The 26,165-nt window shown below is 36.7% G+C and overlaps 1 protein-coding gene across 2 annotated transcripts in view; it reads right to left on the bottom strand.

Annotated features, from left to right (window-relative positions):
* cntn3a.2 (contactin 3a, tandem duplicate 2) overlaps positions 1 to 25,897 on the bottom strand; it is a 70,187-nt gene extending 44,290 nt beyond the window's left edge. Inside the window, exons 1-3 of one of the 2 annotated variants that reach the window (XM_079848782.1) lie at positions 25,769 to 25,897; positions 12,825 to 12,962; positions 9,694 to 9,823 (exon numbers count right to left, since the gene is read on the bottom strand). In XM_079848782.1, coding sequence (XP_079704908.1) covers positions 9,694 to 9,823; positions 12,825 to 12,879 — 185 coding nt within the window. In that variant the 5' untranslated portion in view covers positions 12,880 to 12,962; positions 25,769 to 25,897. Of the gene's footprint in view, positions 1 to 9,693; positions 9,824 to 12,824; positions 12,963 to 25,768 lie in introns of those variants that run through there. The other variant, XM_079848783.1, reaches the window with a different exon arrangement.
* Positions 25,898 to 26,165: the final 268 nt, after the last annotated feature.

The following is a 26,165-nucleotide window of genomic DNA, read 5'->3' as shown; positions in this document are numbered from 1 at the left end:
AGGATCCTGAGGCCTCGCTTGTCATTTACTCTGACAGGGCGTCAGCTGGGTTGAACTCCCATGTGTCTGCACACCCCAGGAACAGATGCTGAGAGAAAAAGGGCCAAATGTTATGCGTTAATTCACTAGCAAGCGCTAACGGAGGTGTAAATACTAAAACAGTCTTATATATGAGTGGTTCTCAATGTCTTTGACTCCAGGGCCCCGAATTGTCCACAAAAATATTTGAAGGGCCTATAACCTTTCCAGTTATTCACGATTTATTAAATAAAGACTAAGGCCGTGTGTCCCCCAAAGCGTTTAAAAGCTAGCTGTAGGCGTTTAAAAGCGTTTTGGCAGCGTAGCGGTTCTTTTTTCAGTTGAGACGCTTTGCTTATTATGATACGGAATATCCGCAGAAGTATTACTAATATCTCATTTCACAGAGTTTGTTTCTGTGTTGTTTCTATATAAAATGTCGATACGATGTAAAGTATTTGCTCTGGCTCTTGTTTTAAATGATTGTGTTCCATTATTATGCTTGTTGTTGTCATCTGTTGACGTTGTACAAGCAGAATGTGACGGTTGGTCGGTGTGGTATTTGTCCCGCCCCTCCTCCACTGTGATTGGACGGATGGGTGAAAAGTCACAGTGATGAGCGCTGCATTTTACCCAAAGTTCAACATTCTTCATCTCTCGGCGACCGGTAAAAAACGTAGAGCGCTCAGAGCTTCAGCGTGAAATAGACACTCAACACTCACTCGACCTCGTTACGCTTCTGGTGTTCTAAAAATGTGGCGCTCCCTTTGAAAACAACTGGAAAAATATGCCAGCCGCGTGAGAAAACGCTTTGGTGGACACAGGGCCTAAAGATAAGAATTAAAAATATATATTTTCAAGAAGGCAACATGATGAATTAGGAGCTGGGAGGTGTAAACTTTTTGAATTGAGTGATCACCATACATTTTTTTTTGTCTTCTGAGAAACATGTAAGTAGCTTCTGGAGGGCAGTGCTAAATACATTTTTATTTATTTATCTTTAAACAAAATAAGAAACCGTACACATCATCATCCTGTTCTGGCTCTTAATTCATTGCGTTGCCTTCTTGAGCATCAGTGATTATTTGCAGCTTTAATATCAAAATAAAGGTCAAAATAATTAATATCAAAATAAAGGTCTCGATGAGCTCTATCCAATGGTCCCAAAAAGACCTATCTGAGATCAAACTGTATTGAATAAAGCAACAAAACAATAAAGACCTAACACAAAAGTGTGAGTAATGTTTGGAGCCAGAAGGGCGTAAGTCCACTTACGCCCTTCTGGCTCTGAAAAATACATGTAGGACATATAGGACCCACATTTTTGTTCAGAGCTAGAAGGGCGTAAGTGTAGTTGGTGCCCTAAAACAGCATTCAAAATGGCTGACACAACTACAGACATGGATCCTATATTGAAGAAGTTGAAGATGAGTCAGAGTTCTACAATGCTCTGACAGTGGACAGTGAGTAGAACTAAACAAACTAGTGAACAGAAAAGCAAATAAGACGCGACATGATTCTTTGGATGTGGTCAATGAATAGACTCACAGAGTTATTTAAATGGTTGAACAAAAGAGAAAAGTGAAATGAGTAAAAAGAACACGAGAGACCTGTCAATTGTATAGAGTATTTGAAAAAAAAATGAATGATTGTAATGAAATAAATTGAACAACTCATGAATTGCCAATCAGAAGTGTGTTTAGCGAGTTCAGTGACTTCTATTACAGTCTGTACTGTTCAGCAGATGCCCAGAATCGAAAAGTGAAATGAGAAAAAAAGAAGAAAAAAAAATGAATGAATGAGTTAAATGAAAATTAATTGATTGTTCAAGTGTTATTCGAGTGTTAATTACTCAATCAATTCCCCTTTTGACCAATTATTTTCTGCATTGTTCAGCAAATACGCCTAATATGTCCATAGAAGACTTAAGGCGTATCTGACGTTACTGCCATATTTTTTTGATTTTAAAATGTTTTAGAACATGTTCATTGTGTTAATATGCCATAATTTTATTACTTAAACACTCATTCATGTAAGTATGCCTGTGGTTGCAATGTTTGTGGTTTAAGATTAATAATACAGGTGATTAAAGTGTGGTCCAAATTTTGTTTTGTCTCTCCTGTAAAGTTTGTCAAAAGCCACTTACGCCCCTCTGGCTCCAAGCCCTCGATATACAGTATATATTCAGTTCTATAATGCAAAACAACAACAACTAATATTTCAGATGGCCTTCCGCACTGATTTTTTTTTTCTTCATGAGAGCAACATAAAAAACGGGTGCAGTTTAGAGGGAAAATTACTGACAAGGAAGGACATGAGCTGGTTTCCACCACCCACGCTGCAAAATTCACAAATGTATTCTTATGAATACACATTTGCTGTCAAGTGCGGCTTTAGAGGATGGCACAACAGGTTAACCACACATCCATAACTGAGCATATATGACGGAATAGTACTTGACTTGATGCATTGGTTCCAGTCACAGCTTCTTAACGTTTTCAATCATGTATATTTATTATCTTTTCTTTTCACCATGTTTATCTCTAAGAGCAGCTGTATATGTCAGGAACATAGCAAGGATCAGGGTAAGGGCCAAGAACAAAATGCTCCTGACATCTCAGAATGAAATAGCTTTCCTGATCAGCGGCTTCTAATGCGAAACCTTTCGCGAGATATGCAAATAAGAGCCGTAAAAATAGTAGCGAGGCAAGTGAGCCCCGATCAAGGGCACTTGACACACAGTGGCAAATGGGTGACACATCCGCGCAGTCTGTGATAGCAGAAGAAAACGGAGATCAAGTTAAGGGATGTGTGAAGTGGGGTTACGTTTGCCTCAGGGCTTTTCTGGAAAGTGCAATGTCTCCGGTGTGGCTAAGGTTGAACTTGACTCGACCCTGCTGTTCATATCAATTTTGTATGAGGTGGGGATGGCATCATTGATATGACTGCTGGTATGGGCTCCAAAGCACCAGGCTCATCTGCTCATCTCTCTGCTCTCCTCGTGATGCTGAGACCTTCAACACCTGTGGACCGCCCTGGAGACCAATCTCTGGCTGTGACGGCCAGGGTATGTTACAGGGGAGTAATCTCTGTCTCCACACACACACACACACACATTCACGGGCCAAAGGCTCTCAATACTTTTTGGATTTTCCAAACAAGAACACATATTTATGAACTGCATACACTAGAGCTGAGTGATATATTGAATGTTACCCATATATTCATGATGATTTTGCTGATGATAAAATGACGCAACCTTTTGACTTTTGAGTAGGAGAGAATTAAGACATGTTTTAATAAAGCTTGAGTGCATAAAGCACCGCTCACACAGAAGTCACAATCAAACCGAGCAGCTTTCTGTTGGTCAACGTGGTGAAATTGCGTGACCAACTGAACCAAATGCGAGATCTGCAAGGGGAAATCTTTCGTCTTCAATTCCCAATGCAGAAGAACAGTAAATGTGACTGTACGTTTCAAGATAAAAAAACGGTACACTTTATTTTAGTGTCCTTGTTACATATGTTACATGTAGTTACTATAGTAATAACAGAAACTTATGCATAATTACATGCAACTAACCCTCAACCAAATCCTAATCCTACCCTAACCCTGTAGTAAGTACATGTAGTTAATTATTATTACTCAGTTCTAAAATGTATAATTACATTGTAACAATGACACCTTAAAATAAAGGGTTACACTTTATTTTAAGGTGTCTTTGTTACACTGTAATTATACATTTAAGTACTGAGTAAAATTAAGCAACTACATGTACTTACTACAGGGTTGGGAATAGGGTTTGGTTTGGTTAAGGGGTTAGTTGCATGTAATTATGCATAATTAATAGTTATTACTATAGTAACTACATGTAACGTGTAACAATGACACTGTAAAATAAAGTGTTACCAAATAAAGTGTAACCGAAAAAAAAAAACATTGTTACAGGTCAGATTATCCATTTTAGTAAATCATTTCAAAACTCAGATTCAAAAATGTATTTCACTCAGAAATTAGTGATATACTTCACGAAAGTATTTATAATGTATCCTATATTAGTTACAGTACATCTTTATGTTTATTATTATGCAGTTCAGGGTTGCCAGGTATGCAACAAAACTTGCCCAATGACCCAAAATATTCACAGTATGAATATACACAATTCAAGGAAATCCCTATATAGTACCCTTACAAAAAAGGAGTTTATTCAGGTATGCTATTAGTATCCTTCTTTTAAACTAAAAATGAAGTATACTTTCAGTCTACTTTATATGTACTTCTCATAAATATACATAATACTTAATATTACACCTAAATATACTTGGCTTTTACTGACAGAAAAGTATATTTGGCATATACTTGTAGTCAATCTTTTAAATCAAGCGTAGTGTCAGTTCTGGCAGGTCACGTTAGTCAAGCTCGCGTCAGCTGACTCTCAGCTGATACACATCAACCTATAGGAATACGACGCCTATCACTGTATACATATATAAGCTCCTTCAGTATTATCAACAGCTATCGCGTTTCTCAGGAGCTAATACCCTCCTCCATCCCCAGCTCCTCTCGGCAGTCAGGATTTGGCCTTCTGAGTGCCCTTGAATCAGAATAAATTCATGAATTATGTTTTACTTCAAAATCTTGAATTAATGATATCTGCAATACACTCATGTTGGTTCTCTTCTGTTACCCTAAGGGGGGTTATCGCTGCTCTCCCTGCTCTTATCCATGCTAGGCTGCAGAACAGAACCATACCGCCAATCCTAACTGTATGCTAATGGTCAATCGTATTTGACGATAGTGGTCCTGACAGAGGTGAGATATACTTAAAGGAATAGTTCACTAAAATACTATGGAAGTCAATGGGGTCCATCAACTGTTTGGTTACGACATTCTTCATAATATAAATCCGAACTTTTGTTTGCGTTTAGTTTTCCGGTTTCACTGAATATATTGGCGGCCACAAAAAAAATTATATAAAGAAACACTTTCCACCATCAGTGAACCACAAGGAGCACCCAGCAAAATATTCCAGCAAACTATCGCACATCATTATCACACGCACTAATAAAAAATTCTGCTCAACAACTGAAAATGCTTCCTCTTTATTAGAAACATTATTGCTGCAAGCTATTTCAATAAGTGGAAGGACAAATTGCAAAATGTTCCTGTAAATGACACCTAATCTTTTTGGTTGAAATGATGGCTCCTCTAATCCAAATATATAGCCTACTGAATATTTTCCGAGCACATAAATATATTTAGTAAGCTATATCACTAAACCCTAGCATTCACCTACTGTAATAGATTTTTGTTCTTAATGCTTGAAGTTGAATCAATTATTTGGTCTTTACTGTGGCATTTAGCAGTATTTCTTTTCACTGAGGAAGGATGCATACTACTACGGAAACTCATTTCTCATGCATGCCTCAGCAGGACAGGAGTTAGGGATTTCTAATATAAATTTGAAAGACGGGATATTTTGAACTCAGGGTTTAATGTGTTCTTTCAAGCAATTACTTTGTCGTTCGCACAAATCTTTTTAGCACCCGCTTCATTTAAACTCCGCCAACTTCAAAAATATATTTTTTGTCTTCAATCACAGTTCATTGAAGAATTTACACGGATTAAATCAAGTCTTCTGCAGTTGATATCGCATCCTGCCAGTAAGCACTGGGATTTGATAAAGTTTGTCAAATCTTTGTTCTTTGGAGTTGCTTTGTCAATATTTTTTGCCAAGGTGTCAGGAAACTTGGGTGGTAAAAACGATATTTTGACAGTTAGGGGAGCAAGTGCTGCACTGTTCAAGCACTGGCCGGTGAGATAGTGGAAGAGTAATTTAAAAGTGCATCTACCTTCAGTTTTTATGAACCTCATAGTTGTAGCAGGGCAATTTATTCTAGAGAGCTGACAACTTCTATGCTCAATAGCAGGAAGCAGCCAGAGCAGAAGCGCTACAGCCCTATTTGCACATCAAGAGAGGTGTACAGGTTAAGGCACCGCTCTGCGTGATGCTCGGCTCAGTGAGAGAAAGAGCAAAAAAGATGATTAGAAGAAAGTGAGGAACGCAAAGGCCTACAAAGAGCACTATAACAGAAGTGGGCACAGCAGCCAATTTGGATGGTGATCAAAGATTTGTGTCTTTAAGATATCTTTCCGGGTGATTTTGGATACTCTTACAGCCACTGAATGCCAAATAAAGCACTCTGCAGTGACAAAAAAACCTGACATTGTTGCTTTCCGGACACATGAGTGACTGAATTATTCAAAAGTAAAACAATTGAATATGCAATATATATAAAAAAGTAAATAATAAAAAAATCTTCCAAAAATGTGCTTACACAGACCTTTAATGACTCTTCAAAGTTTTTTTAGAGGTGCAATCCAATAATTGGCCACCACAATACTAAACAAACAAAAAATATTGTAACATTGATTAATAATTAATATAAAATACAATTGACAAAATACATAATGCGTTTCTTTACCTACTGTACATATTGTCAAATGAACCAGTCAGTAACTTCACTGATTTAAGTCTCACTGTTAGTTGTAACCTACATGTGTTTGATTCACTAAAATTAACTGAATCAGTAGGATCATTAGTTTGGGAATCAGAATCCAATTCACACCGCACCAACAGACACCTACCAATGTAGACAATCATCAGATTACAGTACATCAATGACCCGACAAACACAGACTCAACATGTTCAATCGGCAAAAACAAGTGCCGACCAACGGCATCAGAATCCAACAAAACTTGACAAAGTGTCTGTTGCCATCTGTTGGCATCTGTCGGTTCAGTCTGGCCTTAAAATAACTGATTCAAATATTCATTGGTATGAGAATCGGACTATAAAGGCAGCAGTGTTTGCTTTTGACTAGGGCTGGGCGATATGGGCAAAAAAAAATATCACGATAAAATGTTTTATATCAGTCGATATCGATAATTATCACGATAAAAGTCAAATCATTATTTCTTTCAAGTTTAAAGGCAGATTTTTGCTCCTAAGTGAAAGTTGTAGAAACCAGAGCGTTAACTGTGGTTTTAAACCTTTTTATTGTCAGAACATATCATGACAAACACTTGCCAAACAGGTGAACATTTCACAAATCTGAGGTAGAACATTCAAACATTTGTCATTTTTCCAAATAAATATATTTATTGGACAATTTCTTAGTTTCTGCATGTGCTAATTTTTTTTTTTTTTGGGTAAAATGTAATATTCTGACTGTTTGAGTTTTATTAAACTTAACCATTGGTCACCCAGTATCATGCATTTAGATCATGACAACCACAGATGAAACCAGGCATAGCCTATAGCACCTCACTATCATGGCAAAATGTAACTATGATTTCTATGGTATTTGTATGAAAAACAGTAGCCTATACATTATTAAATACTATAATTATATTCCATTAGTCCTTTAATACATTGTCTACATTAATAATATAATACAATTCAATATGTATATCCCACATTTCATAGTGCAGTTAATATTAACGTTACTAGGCTAACGTGCAGTAAATCCATGGTAAATTATGGGAATTTGTAGACGGAAAAGCCTTCTGACTGTATCATTGCGCTCAGTGTTTCTCCTGTCAGTCAGCGCTGTTTCATCTGCCTTTAAACTGGTTTAAATCACTGAGACATTTGTGTTCATCGCTGAATTCAAGCGCTTCTCACTGGATTTCGTGACCGAGACCGATCAGAGTAAACGCATCGGCCCTAGTGAGCTCGCGCTGCCGTTTGGACTTTGAGCCGAGCGGTTAAACGGTCAGTGTGGCGCGCGGTTCAAATGAGTTTCGTTCCGCTTTTGGCGCATAAACATTATCGAACATTTATCGACCTCTTGATATCGTTTTATCGAGAAAAATTATATCACGATAATTATCGTTATCGTTTTATCGCCCAGCCCTACTTTTGACTCACTAGAGTTGTTCATTTGAGTCACTTGTTATGCAAGTATTTTAGCAGTAAGCGAACTGATTCATGGAGAAAATAGAATTACATCTTTCTGCACCAAAAATACATCTAATTTGTAGGATTTTCAAAATTTACGCAGTGGACCAGCAACAGTAACACCATGTCCTAACTAGACAGTACATGATGCCGCAAAATATTATAAAAAAGACACTTCTTCATAATTATGTCAGAGTTTTCAATCCTATTCAGCCGAGTTGGCCTGTTTTTGAAATGCTTTCTTTATGCGACTTTGTTTGTTGACAACTCAGGTACTGAATGCGTTTTGTATAATATTTCACGAGTTCACACCTACAAATAAGATAAAGAGTATAGAGTACTACCCCCGTATCCCTGAGGGATGCAGAAACTGGCGAGTTGTGCATGCGAGTGCAAGCTCCACCCTCACACTCTTATGATTGGCTGTGATTTCGTGATTGATTTTGTTGCATCTTGTAGCAGCGTTGCCTCTGTTGTGTGCAAAAAAATTGCTTGTTGCTGGAATCTTATCCCATCTTGTCTAGTTAGGATTAGGAAGAGACAGGAATGCCTACGAGCGACCAACAGCACGGCGACCTGGCAACCTCAAAATCTCAGTCAGGCCATTATAAATTAGAGAAAAAACATTTTTGATCGGCTATTTTCAGAAACAGATTGCAAACAGGAAGCATGTTTCAAGCAAGTATTCAAAATACACTTTTAAATAAAAGATGTACACATTGCATTCAAGAGATCTAGCTTGGTATAAATTGAATGATGCATGGCACGCAACATGTGCCACATGTTTAATTGATGTTCATGTGTCAATGCATTCACCGAGTCCTGCCAGCATGAAGCCGGTGTAAATATTGCAGTTTTATGGCTCTTCTGTTGAGATGGAGCCCCAGGATGACACTATGAGGTACAGCCTCGAGATGTGAAATCCATAATCCATTAAATTACAGGAACACTCCTGACCAACCATTGCCATCTGATAATGCAGATGTCAAAAAGTGACACACCGCTCCCCAGCATATATCTAATCTGAACATACAGCAAAAATGAATGGACTGTTGAGACAAACCAAAACGAAAGATCATTTTGTTGTCACGGGCAACTCTCACCGTTGCGAGGGAGTGAACGTTTTGAATTCTGTACATCTTCGTCATTAAATTCTAATAATATCATACAGTGCTGCATGAATAAATATAACATCATGCATGATTGGTGTTGCAGAATCATTTAAATTACTGAGAGGAAGAAAAATGTTCCAAAACTAAGTGAGCTGCCTACGTAGGCAGCATTAAGGCGTTATAGGCATGATCTACTGTGGATGCAAAGACCATTCCAAATGGTAGGCAGCATTTCTTTTCCCTTCCAGATACTTTAATTTGGCCAAATTCTAAAGCAGCATCCTTGTTATTTCTTCATAGAAAAGCTAATAATGCGATGAGAGAGCAGTTTAAAAAAATCTACCCAAGATGGCGGACATGGAGATTATAAAAGATCACAGAAGTCAACTACAAAAATATTATCCATTACAAACCATAAACCAACTAATAAAATTGGATATTTCACATTCACACTATATTTGAACATGTAGTTTTATGTTTATTAGAGTGTGGAATCATTGGCAACATTGGTACCAGCAAACACTATTTGTAAGCCCTTATGAAGGCATTAGAAAGCAAAGGAACAGAGTTAAAGAAGCAGAAAATGCAAAGTCCCATACCTGTACTGGGGGATAGGAATGCCTTTTGCGTCACAGGTCAGCGTCGCCTCTTCCTCCAGTGAACCCACTGTCAGATCACTGGGCTCCATTCGCCATTTCGGGCCATTAAAAGACTTATAATCCAGACACTCTGAGAGCAAACAACAGAATACAATTTTTATCTTAATGCACAGTTTGAGCTGAAGTGTATCAGTTTTTTCATGTTAATATACCTTTTCCTATCTCATCTTAATGGAATAGTTCACCCAAAAATAAACAGCACAATACCGGTTCCTTTAATAAGGAGAGACAATTATATGTAGATTTATTCCTTCAAAAGATGTAAACATTGTGGCTCTGTAATGCTCTCAAAACATTGATCTGTTTGTTTGAGTATGTCAAGCAGCCAGAGACATTGACACTGGCTCAACCAGTGGTGTGAGTTTGTTGGCAGGATGAACGTCTGTAATATGTCTGACCAATGACTGATGGGGGAGAATAAGTCTCTGTAATATTGAAAATTGACAATTCCTTTTAATTCATATTGTTTTCTATTATTCATGTGCCCTCGTAATCAACACCACGAGGTGTAACAGAAATTATTCTGATTACTGTGTTTTCCAACATAATGATGGAAATATTAACGTTTAAAGCTTAATTTTTCATCCGGCACTTATTTGCAGATTGGGGTCCAGTTGTTTAAGCAGCAATTTAGAGGCACAACAGATCTGAGAGAAATTTAAATAAGGAGAAACCAAACGGAAGGAAAGGAAAGTACAGTGTGGGAGCGTTTTACTGAAGTGGTTAACCAGTGCCAATCAAGTGCTGGGTGTGTGATGTATAACGGCTGTGGAGCAAACGCCTTTGCTTGGGCTGAACATATTTAATTTCTTGTGCGTGTGTTCGGGAAGTTGCAGTGACGGAAACAGTGACATTCTAATTTAAGTTTGAGTAAATCCTCTGTTTAGGCTATTAAGAAATGTAATTTTGCCAAAGAAGAATTACACTGAAGATCAGCCTACTTCCTATCAGCTGCGGATATCTAAATCAGAGAAAAATCATAGGTTCGGGTGTGTGGCGGGTGGATGATTTATTACATTCTGTAAATGTATTCTGTTTTTTTTAGGGTAAATATTCTTCAAATGCCAGAATTGCACAGCAACACACATACATAGAGAGCAGAAACACAGACCATATGTGGAGAGATCACACCAGGTGTGTGGGTTCTAATCAAGTGCTATGCTCACATCACTCAATTTCTACTTAAGATGGTTTCATAGCGGCAAAATCACTGGAATAATCACATTTAAGTGTGATATTTGTTTAGAAAATGGGAAATAAGGCGCTCTAATATGACATTTCCATTGTGCACAATGAAGTTATTCTTAACAATACAGTGTCTTTCTGTTTCTTATCCATTTCTAAACTGTGTAAGCTAAACTGAATGTCTCCATTCAGTTTTATATTGCTTTTAAAAAATGATTCTGTCATTTGTCAATGGAAGACAAAAGAAGAAATTTTGAAGAATGATGGTTGCTGGTCCATGCACAATACATGTCAACTAGAGCTCTCAAGCTTCAAAAAGGACTCGATTAGGGATGGGTATCATTAAGGATGTAATCAAGAACAGAATTAACATTGCTTTATTTTCTGAAACATAAAATAAAGAAAATAAACAATTATCTATAACAAAACAGCTATGTTTATACAACTATAAATGAATGTGAAACAAATTAAATAAACAATATTTTCTTGCAAAATAACATACAGTGGAATAGAGCATAATGTTTAGTGTTTAAGATTTATATACTGCAGAAATGTTTTACAACAAAATATTATTTACCTTAAATATTTACATGCATTTGTTTATTTGGTGGAAACAAAGCAAAAGGCAACTGTGTTTAATACATTTTTACACACTGATTTATTCATTTGAAGTATTTGGGATTTTAAAGGGATCATGAACTGCATTTTTTTAAAGTCCCACTGTGGTGAAAATCAAGTTTTTAATGTTGTTTATATGTCTATGTGGTGTTTTTAATGTGCTTTAAGACAAACCATGTGCAGATTCACAAGTCAACACCATTGCTAAATATTTTCTCCTTAAATCTGCAGTGAACCAAAGGCAGTCACAAAAACATGGTTTGAAATCGCTGGTGTTTCTGACGTCACAAGCTACCTTGTAACCAATCAGGTCAACGTGTGATCGTCAACCGGTGGACCTCTGAGCTGATGTGAGTGAGTGGAGGCGGGGCTAATTTGCATATTCATAGAACCACGTGTTCATTCATAAATCAAATTGGTTCTCGAGTTCAACACACATACTCAATGATCCCGTCACAGCCATTAACCGCTCACAGGCGGTGAAGAATGACTCAAATTGCAATCTGTTCCTCACGCAAAGCTATCGTATGGCTTCAGAAGACTTGAAATACAGCACACATGTTGTACAGACCACTTTTATGGTGCTTTTTCTTCCTGTTCGAAGCTAAAAAGTCTCAGCAACCAGTACAATTTTTTATAATATCTTCATTCGAATTTCAGGGTTGAATTGGTATTTATAAATCTGTGTATTTCCAGTGAATTCATATTCAGAGAATTAATTTCCCCTCCCACATCTATAGGGAGTGAAGCCATAAACTGTGACATACTAGTTCAATTTCCTTGGAGGACACATTGTATCGAAGCCTCCAAAACCTTCTATGGCGCAACACAAATCATTTTCAAAGTGACTGCACAGCTTAATTGAAAGCTCTTCCACCACATCCAAAACACGTCCTGCTCCCGTAAGCCTGATTCTCTGCGTCAGGGTCTATTACTGTCTTCTGCTCATAATCAAGATATGGGCTGATAGCAACAAATGCTGCAACATCACATTCGTTCCTGACTGCTGTGGGTTCACGCCGAAACAATAAATTACCAGACAAGTTGACCACATACATAATGCTTCAGTGAACTTAGAGGAGAACATCTGATGCAACGGTCCGTGACCGTAAAGCTTTCTTTGAGGAGCACTTCTCATTTATACTAACTCTGAGAATCAAAACATCAGTATAGTCTTCCTATAAAATGATTAAGGTAAAGTTGATAGAGACATAGTTGTGAATATGCCACAAGAGCCACACAGGGAAGGAATTACCAATTCATTTTACCTGCGAGATACTCCATGATTGATAGCAGCAAAAACTGTTTCCATAGTAACGTCATCTTCAGCTGCCAGGGGCGAGTGTTACTTGAATCCAGAGCGCCGTGAATGAACGGCTGCTCTCTCGAAGAGAAAAACACCTGACCTGTTGAGGACCAGATTATGAGAGAAATTAGAAATCATTTATTATAGTACAGTCTATTTTTCTCAATTAACTGGAAAAAATTAATGCAAGAGAAAGCCATGAGGTAATGAGCGGTGGCTGCTGTGTGCTTACAATTCACATATGGGGCAAAAATGACAGCGCTAATGCAGCTAATGTGGCTTAAAAGATCACAAGTGTTAAGATCTCTTGCTCTCAGAACCAGAAAACAAACACTCTTTCCATGATGCAAATAGATGTTCATCGGCTAGATTACATTTGATGTAAATTATCTAATGGAGTAACTAAAGTAGATTTTGACAACAACAACATTTATTTTAAGGAATCTCTAAACTATTAAAAATCCATTTAAGCAGACATGCTTAAAATATATATATATTTTTACCAGTCAGATTATAATCAATAAACAAGGCAATAATCACTTGTATATCAAAATATGTATAACGCTTTGCTGAACAGATATACAACAAAAAGTATACAACACGTTGAAAATACACTACAATTCATGGTTTCAAGTCAAGTCACCTTTTTTTATAAAGCGCTTTATATACTGTTTCAAAGTAGCTTTACAGTGACAAACAGGAAAATAATGATTCAATGATGCAAACAGACTTCAATTCTGCTGAAGCAGCTCTAAAAAGACAATAGTATACAGTCATTATTCATTTGAATTCAGATCAATGTCGATTCATTTTGGTTCAGTAACTATGTAATGTACATCAATTATGAAATTAGTTCAATTCAGCTATAAAGCGGCTCTGGTGAAAATGCTTATAGAAATGTCCACTGGGAGAGCAAAACAAGGCTTTCCTCCATTGTCCCGTGGTTATTATTACCAGGTAAGTCCTAATGTAGTAAGAGCGATTTCGATACTTATTATGCAAAATTCACTTTGTTTTTGAACATGTTTCTGTGTCAGGTGTGTACACAACCACTCTATTGCGGTGAAACCCCATCCACTCTGTTATTTTCCCCATAAATCTGAAACAGAGGCTACATTTACAACCAAATAATCCATTAGTAATCGGATTGACGGTTCAGTACGTCGGACTGAAAAGCCTTCATGTAAACACCTTAATCGATCCGATTGAGCTCGATCTGAATGATATTTCGATCGGATTGAAAGGGGTGGTTTATTCCTTTTCTAATCCGATCGAGAGAATATGTAAACCCTTGATTGGATTGAAAAACGAAACTGAAAGGACTGCGCATGTGTAATGACGTTGAAATAGCGTAATGACGTATGAAACGCGGAACGAGCTGTTCTTCCTGTTGGATAAAGTGTCATCTAAATGAGTGTCCCATCATTCTAAAATTCTCCTTTTACTGCGTCTGTGAAGTGAAGCAGGACAGCGTCCCACCTGTCCTTGTTTTGGATTCTCATCCACAGACGACTATAGCTATACAGATAAATACAAGCAGCACGGCACAACGGTTCATATGCTCATTGTCTCCAAATTATGACCAGAAATGGATAAATATTAAGTCTGCTGTTTAAAACAAATAAAGAACAAATGTAGGAGAATAGTACTATGCGCAAACAGCAGGGAACTCTGTATATTCGTGCAGTGTGCGCACATCAAAAAATCTATTCCGATTTGAAGCTTGTGGCATATAAACGCGCACATCAACCCGATCATGTTTAACGTTAATGTAAACACTACATTCAGATTCATCAATTGGAATGAATTCAGTTCGATTGAAACAAAAGTTGTGCATGTAAGTTCAGGGGTGCGTTTCCCGAAAGCATTGTTAGCCAACTATGGTCGCAAGTTCTGTCGTTATCAGCACAGTTTAATGAGTCGTGTTTCACGAAAACATAGTTCCAACGAACATTCGCAATTAGCATCGCAAAGTTGTGTGGTTGGAACGACAGATCTCGACTTGTGTTTAGAAGCATAGTTTCTTATTCGCATGACATGTGGACTCAATAATTCCTTATCTTGAGCCAAATTAGCAAGCTGACATTCAGTACAATCTATATCTTTTCTTAATACATACAACTAGTTTGTCAAGAGATTTTCATTTTAGAAGAGTGCGCATGTGTGTACGTGCTCTAGTACGTAAGAACAAGCCTATTATTGAATCTGAAAATAAAGCAAAATAACTGAGAAAAAGGAGAAATAGTCCTCAGATGCCATGTCCGTAATTTATGGCAAAACATCTAGCATTAATTTGATCTCAAACAGATTACTGTATCTTTAGTGGACTTAAAAGCTAATTTAGTGGAATGCCTCAGTGTTCTACAGAGTGATTTCAAAGGTCTTTTATTCCTATTGCAGTTAGATTTTTTTTTTTTAAGAAAATGTGTAATTCTTTGTATGTATTGACTGTTGTGGTTTTTAATGTTCAATTGTCTATTTGTGTTGTTTGTAATTTGCGACAGTATGGTTTTGGGAAACAGCCTTTGGGAAAAGGCAGAAAGTTATGTCTTTGTACGGGAAACGCACCCCGGGACTGTGATCCAAAGTGACGTCACATATGCTTATGCCCCGCCCACGACTGGCGACAGAATCTGCCCTATTAGCTTAGCTCCTTCCCCTTAGCTCCTCCCCAAGTTACGTTTTGTTCCTGTTAATGGTTTGTTTCACATATTGGATTATCACTGTAAATAAACTGCACTTTGGTTCGCTACGTCATTGTCTTCGCCTGCTCGACATCAGCTGTGTTACAGAATACCCAAAATGCACTACATAAAAACTTAACTTGGCAGTAAACAAAGACCTGGCACATTGAACCATGAGGCAGCAACTTACTTCAATACCCAAGTAACAGGGCAAACATGAGGGCTTAAATACACAAGGACTAATCACATAACAAGGAAAACCTGTGAACAATAAAACAATGAACCAATCAGGACATGATGCAAGTACTAAGGAGCACATGAAAAGATCACATGAGGGGCAAAGGAGTCACATGACAAACCAGGAAACAAGACCAAGACAAATTTCAAAATAAAAGACATGAAAGCATGAACAAAACCAACAGCAGACATGGAAACACAGATGCTCTGTTCGTTTTTATCTGAGGCACGAGTTTACTCTTTTGGCAAATGGGGTTGGGAACAGCAGCTCATTTGCATTTAAAGATACATGCACGAAAACAGCATGTTTTGCATTCCACTCAAAAATGGGCATGGTATAATAAATTATCTGTGGGGAATTTTGAGCTGAAACTTCGCAGATACATTCTGGGGACACCTGAGACTTATATTACATCTTGTAAAAAGGGGCATAATGGACACCTTTAAAGTCACCATGAAATCAAAATTGACAATTTTTTGGGGGGGAATATTGCAGTATTTATTATAAAAGCTTTATCTGTGCACATCCTTAGTTTTATTTTTAATTAATGTGCCCTATTAATCTTTAATCAAAATAACTTCCCCTTCCTCTTACAGAGACATATCTTTTTCTCTCTGATGATGTGTTTACTGACGGGGCAACTTGTCACTCATATGAGATCCACCAATGGCAAACCACAACCATCAAAACAATTCCCCAATTAAAGCCATGATATTCAGATCACCTTTCAAAAAAAGAACATTGTTATATGAAAAAAAAAGTATTTTCTCACATCAATTTTGTGGTCTGTGCAAGAAAACACTGGCTGCAAATAGTTTCAACATTGAAGAAGACATGTTGAAAATACTTTTTTTTTCTCATGTCTATTCTCATGCAATTAAGAGACCAAGTGTATTGTTGTTAGAGTGTTGCTAATTAAATCAGTACATACATGGATTAACAATGTTTTCTGGAGTTGAATCGTTGTATCTATTAATATATTGTGTGAAGAAAGAATATAGTTGAATATATGTAGTTTATGCAGTACGAATATACTGTAGATATGTGGTTACAAAGATACAGTGCGATAAAGTCATTCATCTATCCATCCGTTTATTTTACAAACCGCTGGTCCAATGTGGGTACAGTGTAATATCATATAAATTCCTTGTCAATTGATTATTAAATTGTTTAATTAAGGTTTATACATAGTTTCCATGACAGAGTTCAAGATGAATCTTTCCATTGCTACTGGAGCTGCCAGTTCAAATGATTATTAAACAGCAAGCACAAACTATGCAAAAGCAGCAGCCCTTCCAGCGCACTCAAGTGTCCGATTTCACTCACTCGTTTTCATTCACTCCCTCAAGTGAACTATTTTAATGGACTACATTTATTAATGTAAACATAAAAGATGTTAAAATGCATTTCACGACCCCTTTAACTTGCGCAATACCAATTTTGATACAAATTTTTATCGCCATCATTAATATTTACTTTTGTCACTGTTACTTTGGTTACTGGTGATACTCAAATACGAACTTGACTTTGGTTGCCCATTCATACAAATAGCATTCAAGCTTCTTTTATAAGCTGCTGTGTGAAAAGGGCATTTCGGGACTCACACCTAGTAAATGGTTGTCCCAAACACTGACGTAGCCTATAAAGGCGACTGCACGTGTGATAAACAAGCTTAATAAATAAGAGCCAGTCAAATTCAAATACTGTTGTTTTTAAACCAAAACAATCTTTTGCTAATACAGGCTTTTATAAAACAACTTAAAGCAACTTTTTTTTTTTTATGAAGCAACTACTCATCCATTTCTTAAATAAAAAGATGTTAAGAGAAGCTTAAATAAGTTTTATTCAGTTTGAAACAGGCCTTCATGCCTTCAGTTATCAATAAATGTTCAATACCTTCGACTTTATTGAACTCTATTTTAGTGTTTAAATCCATTTACCCTAAAATCAATTACAAAAATATGAAAAAGTCTGGAGATTCAGTCCGGTTATATGGTAATGCTGTAAGCCAGTTGGCCATCACCTACTGGTTGAGTCAGAGGATGTACACTTTAAGTATGATGGTCTGCAGGTTGTGCTGGTTTTGTAAAAATGGCACACTATTCACAACAGCCAGTGAGTTATTATGGGGTTTGGATGGTGTTCATTCGTTTATTTTCTACAATGCCAATCTGCCAAGCAAAATTTGAAATCAATTTATTGAGCCAAAGACAAAGAAAGTAAGACAAAGGGAAGGATGTAGTACTGTTGATACGAGAACAGAGAGACTGCAAGACAGAGGATGTGTTTAATGTGTCTTTGCTGAATAAAACTATTAATTTATTTCTAAAAATGTGTGAATAATTATATTGACTACACATATAATTATGAATGAAATACTAGATGTTCATATTATTAATACAATTTACATTTAGCATTTATGTTTTTTAAATTGAACAGTAAAATTCTATGGAAGCTTGTTTCCACCACGGAATAAAAAATTATAATTGTGACATTTATCTCACTGAGTTTACATCTTGCAATCCTGACTTTTGTAAGAATTGTGAGATATAAAGTCGCACTTGCGAGTTATAAAGTCAGAATTGTGAGATATAAACGTGCAATTCTGCAAAATAAAGTCAGAATTCCGAGAAAAAGCCAGAATAGTGAGATAAAAACTTGCAATTGTGAGAAATTTCTTTGTAATTTCTATCTCTCTCACAATTCTGACTTTTTTTCTCTTTATAACTTTATTTCTCAGGGTTGCAAGTTTATATCTCAGAGTTGTGAGTTTATATCTCGCAATTCAGACTTTATTTCTCAGAATTGCGACTATTTCTCAGAGTTGCAAGTTTATATCTCGCAATTCGGACTTTATTTCTCAGAACTGTGAGTTTATATCTCCCAATTCAGACTTTATAATTGGCAATTGTAAGAAAAAAGTAAAAAAATTGTGAGATGCAAACTCTTTGGTTACATAATCTCCTCAATTTTGATGGTTTCAGAATCAAATATTCACTGAACATGTTCTGGACGGCACAAAGTCATGTTTATCCTAGCTGCAATGCATATTTAATGTTGTGCAGGTCATATTTTTTTAACCGTGTAGTTATATTCATGATTTTCAAGGATAAGAGCATGTCACACAATCTGTCCATGTTGGCATCTGCCTTATTTAACTAGTGTCTACCAAATGGCAGACTAATTTGCGCCCACATACAGTTTGAGCAAAACAGACCTGTGACCCATTTTTGGGTTGCGGGCCACCATTTAAGAACCACTGCTTTAAGATGCTCAACGTCAATTTTCTCATAATACACTTCAGAGGAGCGGTTCACACAATTCACTGACGCACAAAACACACACACTTGCACAAAGCCGAGTAATATCCAGGCCACTGAAGACTTATAAGGGCACTCCAAGAATGATAATTATTGCCATCTTGTGTAGTTGTCAGAGCGTGGGGCCTCAGGAAGGATTCCCCTCATCTTTCAAGTTTTAGGCTGGTTTTAGCACGAGTAAGTGTGTAAAATGGGATTTAAATACTCTGGATTTTGTGCGAAGAACACCGCATGTCATGTTCCGTCTTGCTAAGCAGTCTTGAAGTGAGCTTGTGAGACATTCTCTTCAAACTGAACCGTCTAGTTCGTTCCTATTAATGAAAGTGTGCGCTGTATAATTAGGGGCTCTGTTATTTGCAGCCTAATTTAATGCCTTTTATACAAACAATTCAACATCCCTCCAAATAAAACACCCTGAAGATGTAAAACCGCATCAATGATGCTTAATGTTCGAACTCTCTGAAGCGAAGACTCTTTCAAAGTGCCATCTCCACTCCATTACTGATTCTTTGATTATGTTGCTTTGTTCTTCGACCAACGGGTCAATACAAAAACGCATGCGTCCAGATCTTCGTGCAGCAGATGTTGCTGAGATGCCGAATGTAATGGGAAAATGTGTGTAGCCGTAAATTGACTACGGTAAAGTATTCTTCTCTCCTGAGGACAATATTCTGTCAATAGCGTTGTAACAAACTGTTTTATGAAGCCCTCAAGTGCTTCAGAAAACTGAAATATCAAAGACATTCAGGCAAAAAGAAGCATTCTGATAAGCAACACACTCAGACAGACAGTCCTTTTGTGACAAATAAATCTGTTACAGCCCCGTAACGTTGCATTTATAGGTTAGTTAACTGACGTCTTGGTGGCACAGCACTTTATTCTGTATAATATGCGGGTGAGATCTTGTTTTGATGGTCCTCTGCGGGGTATAAGAGGGATTATTGTGTCGCTGGCCGGCCTGACTGATTTTCTCAATTACGAAGCTGTTGAGCGCAGTTTAGCAGGACAGATGTTATATTTGTATTCATTTATTTCATTATTTTACAGGGTGGATGACACGTGAAATGAGGCTGAAACAAGAGATGAATATCTATTATGTCCCTTACGTAAGGACACAGATATAAATGGCATCAGGTGTGACTTATCCAAGGATTTATGGGGGGGGGGGGGGGGTGCTAAAAAATTGACTGGTTTAGTTAGGCTGACATCAATCTGCAATATATCATTATTTTAGATTTTGATTTTTTAATAATAGAAGCTACTAAATCAATCTATAATGTCTTATATTAACGTTCAAGTCAAGTGTGTTGACATGCACAATCATACACATGTTATGCTTAATAACCTGACAGCATGTAAGGTTGTGTAAAACTGTTGTTATTCATTACTGTTTAAAGTAAATGTTTTGCTCTGATTTTACTCTGCATGTAAACACATATGTTCCGGTGTTTAATTCAGTGTGTGCATGACTAATTCACATTTCTGTTCATGGCTTTGATGTCATAACCAAGAATAGTAGAGTAGCTTTGAATTTCATAATGCCAATGTGTGTGTGTGTGTGTGTGTGTGTGTGTGTGTGTGTGTTGAGAGAATGAGCTGATTTTTATGATTTATGATTCATGATTTCTGCATGTAAACACACATACAGCATATAATAACTGACATATAGGGCTAAACTATGGATTGAACATTAAAGATGTATTAAAAAAGATGAACATTTATTTGGTAATTACATTTCCTATCTCATAAGACTATAGTTAAGAGATCATTCCTATGTCTTGGAACTTGAAACATCAGTAGAAAAAAAATGGCATTTAAAGATGGTTTGATCCATTTCTGTGAATTGATCATTTAAGCTATCTATCTATCTATCTATCTATCTATCTATCTATCTATCTATCTATCTATCTATCTATCTATCTATCTATCTATCTATCTATCTATCTATCTATCTATCTATCTATCTATCTATCTACATTATCTATCTATCTATCTATCTATCTATCTATCTATCTATCTACATTATCTATCTATCTATCTATCTATCTATCTATCTATGAAGACTTCAGATGCAAAAGCCTCTAAGTGCCATCTGAAATTTTCTTCTAGAATGATCATTTTTATCAAGCTTGTATGTTTATGTCCAGTTATTTCACTTTAATGGCAATGCAAATTGCCTATTAATTGTCCCTAAAGTGAAATTACTGGCCCTAAATATACAAGCTTGATAAAAATGATCATTCTAGAAGAAAATTTCAGATGGCACTTAGATGCTTTTGCATCTGAAGTCTTCATATATATATATATATATATATATATATATATATATATGTATATATATATATATACACACATGTATCTGTCAGCCCTACTGACCTACTAGCACCAACTGTCACCAACAAATATAGAGATACAGCGATGAGCAAGGCCCGATTTGAGGCACAGTTGTAGTGGACCTCACAATATTAATCTCAGGTGGTGACGAGTGAAGCTTTGTCTCTGAAACACAAAGCCATTAATAACGGCCTATCAATTGCTTTCTCTTTCTCTCAAACCAAAGAGTGGCCTCTACGGGTATACCAGAGCACATCATCAAAATAGCATATGAGGCTGGCGGCGAGGGAACCGGTACACAGGGACGCGAGATTTGTGATAATCATCATTCACTCTGTCCCTTTGCCTGTAGGCACTTTACATCAAAACAAATGACAACTGCATCTCATAGTGACATGTTAGTTTAAGCAAATGCATAGAAGACAGCTTATCAAAACCGTTCCCGACAGAGAAACTGCTGTGTGCCGATGCTGATACGAGTGAGATTCGGGATAAATGTGCAGTCTGCACTGCAGCACATTATTGCATTACTGTAACGGGTCTGTTTTTCTGTGTGATGTCTGTTTAAATTATGAATAAATGTTTGATGAACAGCTGGACTGTGTAGCAACAAGTGAGATGACCAATCTAGCAACTGAGAGAAGGCCGGCCCGTTTCTAGGGAAAACACAAAGCTATACTAATTACAAAAGAACAGAGATGCAATGGATTTTTATTTTCATGGACTTCGAATAAAAAACCTGATTTGATACATGAATTTCTAAGGCCTGTAAATTATCAACATGATCAAAACTTGGCTGGAAATCCTGTTGTACACAATCTACTACATGCCTTCTGTCGTCTAATTGATAGTTTATTAACAAGTAAAAGGCCTTTTAGTGTAATTGTAAAAACGTCCCCCTTCAGGTTGTGGTACACCTGTCTTTTTTCCTATGAAATATTAACTGATTTTTAAACCGTAAACGTAAGAATAACTTTCATATTGTTACACTGTAAAAAAATAAATAGTTATGACTAGGGTTGTCAAACGATTAATCGCGATTAATCGCATCCAAAATAAAAGTTTGTGTTTACATAATATATGTGTGTGTATGGAGTATAATTATTTTCTATATATAAATAAACACACATGCATATATATATTTAAGAAAAATGTGTTATTTATATATAAAATATTTATATATAATATAAATTATATATAATATAAATATATATACACAGTATATACATGCAAATATTTCTTAAATATATACATGCATGTGTGTGTATTTATATATAGAAAATAATTATACACCGTACACACACACATATTATGTAAAAACAAACTTTTATTTTGGATGCGATTAATCACGATTAATCGTTTGACAGCCCTAATGACAACATTTTTTTCTCATCAAAATAATTGCAACTTTTTTTATGTTATACAAGAATCAACTCAGTTCAAGTCAGTTTAATGTAATTTAAGTTTAAATGACTTAAACATCAAAGTTGATTGTATTGATTGTAATTAAAGAAGGCAGTAACATTTTTTTTTGGTTACAGTGTAGTTATATTTCAAAATGAACATTGGATGACTTAAGCAACTATACTTCAACAGGCTTTGAGGAACGTTTATTTGTAATTTTCTCAGTTGCATTGCATTATATGTTCCCCCCAGAATAAAAAACAGGGATCTGATCATTAAACTAAGTATTTATATATCATCATAATAAAACATATTATTGAGAGGTACAGTCACAACTGTTGTATACATGCATTTTATGTACTTAGTCTCCAATACTGCTATAAAGATCTCAGTATATCAGAATTTCATCTTTCTTTTTGGCCATATAAATATCAGCAACTGCACCAAATTGCATATTTTTTGCTCAGTTTAGGCCTCTGAACAATATCAAGGTGTTTTTCCTCTGAGTATGAGCTCCATATTCTCCTATATCATATTATATGAGCCATTAAAGCCTGATGTATCAAATATGACAACACACTTAAAAAAAAAAAACTGTAATAAAGTGTTGCATTAAAAAATATAGATTTTTCTGACTATCATTTCATGTAAGGCTTTACAGGGTAAATCTTAACCTTCTGATCAATGTAAGTCTACATCCGACAAATTCGTTAAAAAAAAGGCATTCTTTCAATACTATTATGTTTTTTTCTTCCTCTCCTTCTTTCTTAAGTACTGACCTCATTTAGCTTTTATTACAAGAACTTCAAAGCTACAATAAAGCAATAAGCCCTGTGACGTGCTTTACAGTGAATTTAAAACAGCTGTTCTAAATTCACTGTAAACCACGGCGTTTAAAAAACGGTTAGTCCATAAAAATATTTATTTGAATTTTTATCGCAGGTGTATGATTGTAGAGTAATTTACAATGGCTTCAAACGTGGCTCAACCAATCAGAAACAAGGACCGGAAGTATCCATTTTATAATGACCTCCTTTCTGGAAATAAAAAAGTGGTTTTACTAACTTTTAATGGTATAATCACCCATATTTCGTCCATACTGTATGTGTCTTTGAGGATTTTTCTGTCACATTGTGTTGTTAAGTGCTGATCTGTTGTAATTAGAGAAGGCATGCGTTTGTCCTTAATTTATTTGCTCCCTTAAGCCCAAAGTCAGAGACACTCATTAGGATAACGAATGGCAGCTTTGGAAAGAGGTCTCAGGACACAGAATTCTTCCAACTCCTACATGACTAGACGACTAATAAGTCTCATCATGGCTGCTCCCTGTGCAAGAGGATTTTTGAGAACAACACCGTTTTTAAAAATGTCAACCCACAAGGGCACTTACTCTACCAAATACCTTGAATTACTTGTTTTCGTGCCATATAGACTCCGCAAGAGATTATTTAGAAATGCAATTTAGTTCCTGGCGTGAATAAATTGAGGGGAGCGCACGTATATAAAGCAGGTCATTTGAAGATTCTCCATGGTGTGAATTTTACGCAAGTTGTCTGTGGCTGTAACTGTGGCGATGAATGACTTCATTTCACAGCTTCAATATTATTAGAGGTCCACCGAATATTTACACCACACGTGTGGAATGAAATGAGCGAAATGCTGCATTAAATCCAAGAGTCTCCTCTCCACACACGCAATGCAGAACGCACATTTAGCGTGTGTATGCGGAATAGAGTCCTTGGCTGAATTTTATCTCGGATTCGTGTTAAATCTGTGGCTGTGAGATGAAAGGACACTTGGCACTTCTAAGCGGTGTGAAAAGTGAGGGACATTTCTTGACTTCTCTTGACTCCGTGAGCATTCTCATATTGCATGCATACTTCAGATGAATAATTCAAGTGAAATTAAAAACCAAAAGTTCACATTAAAAATGCAAAGCCATATTACAAGGATCATTTCTGGAGGAAGTGGTTGATATCGGTTCAACCACAGAGCATGGGGAAGTGTTACATCACATGAGAAGTCTAAAAAATATGAAATGCCTCGCTGATACAATATCACCACGCTTTCAGGAAACACAAACAGGCATTTTGGGCACATTCAACCCACTCTTTACATTACAGTATTCATGTTACATGATTATAAGAAGTAACCAACATGAGAGTTAATGTACTACTATTGTACATAGCTATTTGTAAATACAACACTATATCAGACAAATGAGTACATGATGGGGGGGGGGGCGTCTAAGTATAACTAAGTTAAGCAATTAAAGCCTACAAGTTATAGCCTACAAGATTCAACTAATCTTTTAAAGTCAGTTTAATGTAATTTAAGTTGAAATGACTTAATGACATTCAAGTTGATTGTACTTAGAATTAATTTGACAGCTTATATTTATACAGCAAATAATACTATTTACAAGCAGCTCTGTAGTGTTTATAGTACATGCCGTTTGTTGTAACAAGGACATTGTAATGTAAAGCGTTAGCCACTTTTTGTTCTGAATGTCAGGCTCTCTCCAGGGGTTATCCTGACACACCAGCAGAGCACCTGTGCATTTCTGCAGCTGAAGCTCTGCCTGAACTTCACTGCTGCAGAGCTCCTTTATATCCCTATCTGTCAAATCAAGCCCTGTCAATCACCATCATGCAGCACACACACACACACACACACACACACACACACACACTCTCTCTCTTTAACAGTAAACTAACACGAGCTGATGTGTGAACCAATGTTTGACCTGCTGATTAAAGCATCTGCTGGTTCAATCAGCTCTGATTCGATGTGAATTCTAATGCAGCAACAAATGTAATGAAAACACACGGCTGCACCTGAAACCCCATGCAAGGTGAAACAATGAGCAGACAGAATAATTCTAATAATAAAACACTAAATTCTGATTTGAAAATGTGTACTTTACCCTAATAACGTGGGTTTTGTTTCCCTCCTCGCAGTACGTGTATTTCTTCAGTCTGTGTTCCACAAGCGGTAGATGAGAGATGCTGACATCGCAGTCACTGTGATTTCGGGAAAACCATTTTGCCCAAGTCTTTGCGTCCAGAGAGAGAGAGAGAGAGAGAGAGACAGAAGAAAAGCTCAGGATGTAGGAAGGTTTCGCCCTTTCTCCTTCGGTTCTGACTTCACCCCTGAATATAATATTCCAGCACGGCTCCCTCGCAGTGTGTCTGCAAACTGCGCTCAAAGCGAGACAGTCCTGCGCCTGTGCCAATCTCACCTCGCTGGGTTCACAGCCACACAGAGAAAGACTGAGACGTTGTTTGCAGCCAGATTTACATTCAGCGTGTCCAGCCAGCGCT

Source organism: Squalius cephalus (assembly GCF_949319135.1).
Source record: "Squalius cephalus genome assembly, chromosome: 18".
In the NCBI taxonomy this organism is placed as follows: Eukaryota; Metazoa; Chordata; class Actinopteri; order Cypriniformes; family Leuciscidae; genus Squalius; species Squalius cephalus.
The sequence above is the reverse complement of the archived record's forward strand: the minus strand, read 5'-3'. Positions and strand labels throughout refer to the sequence as shown.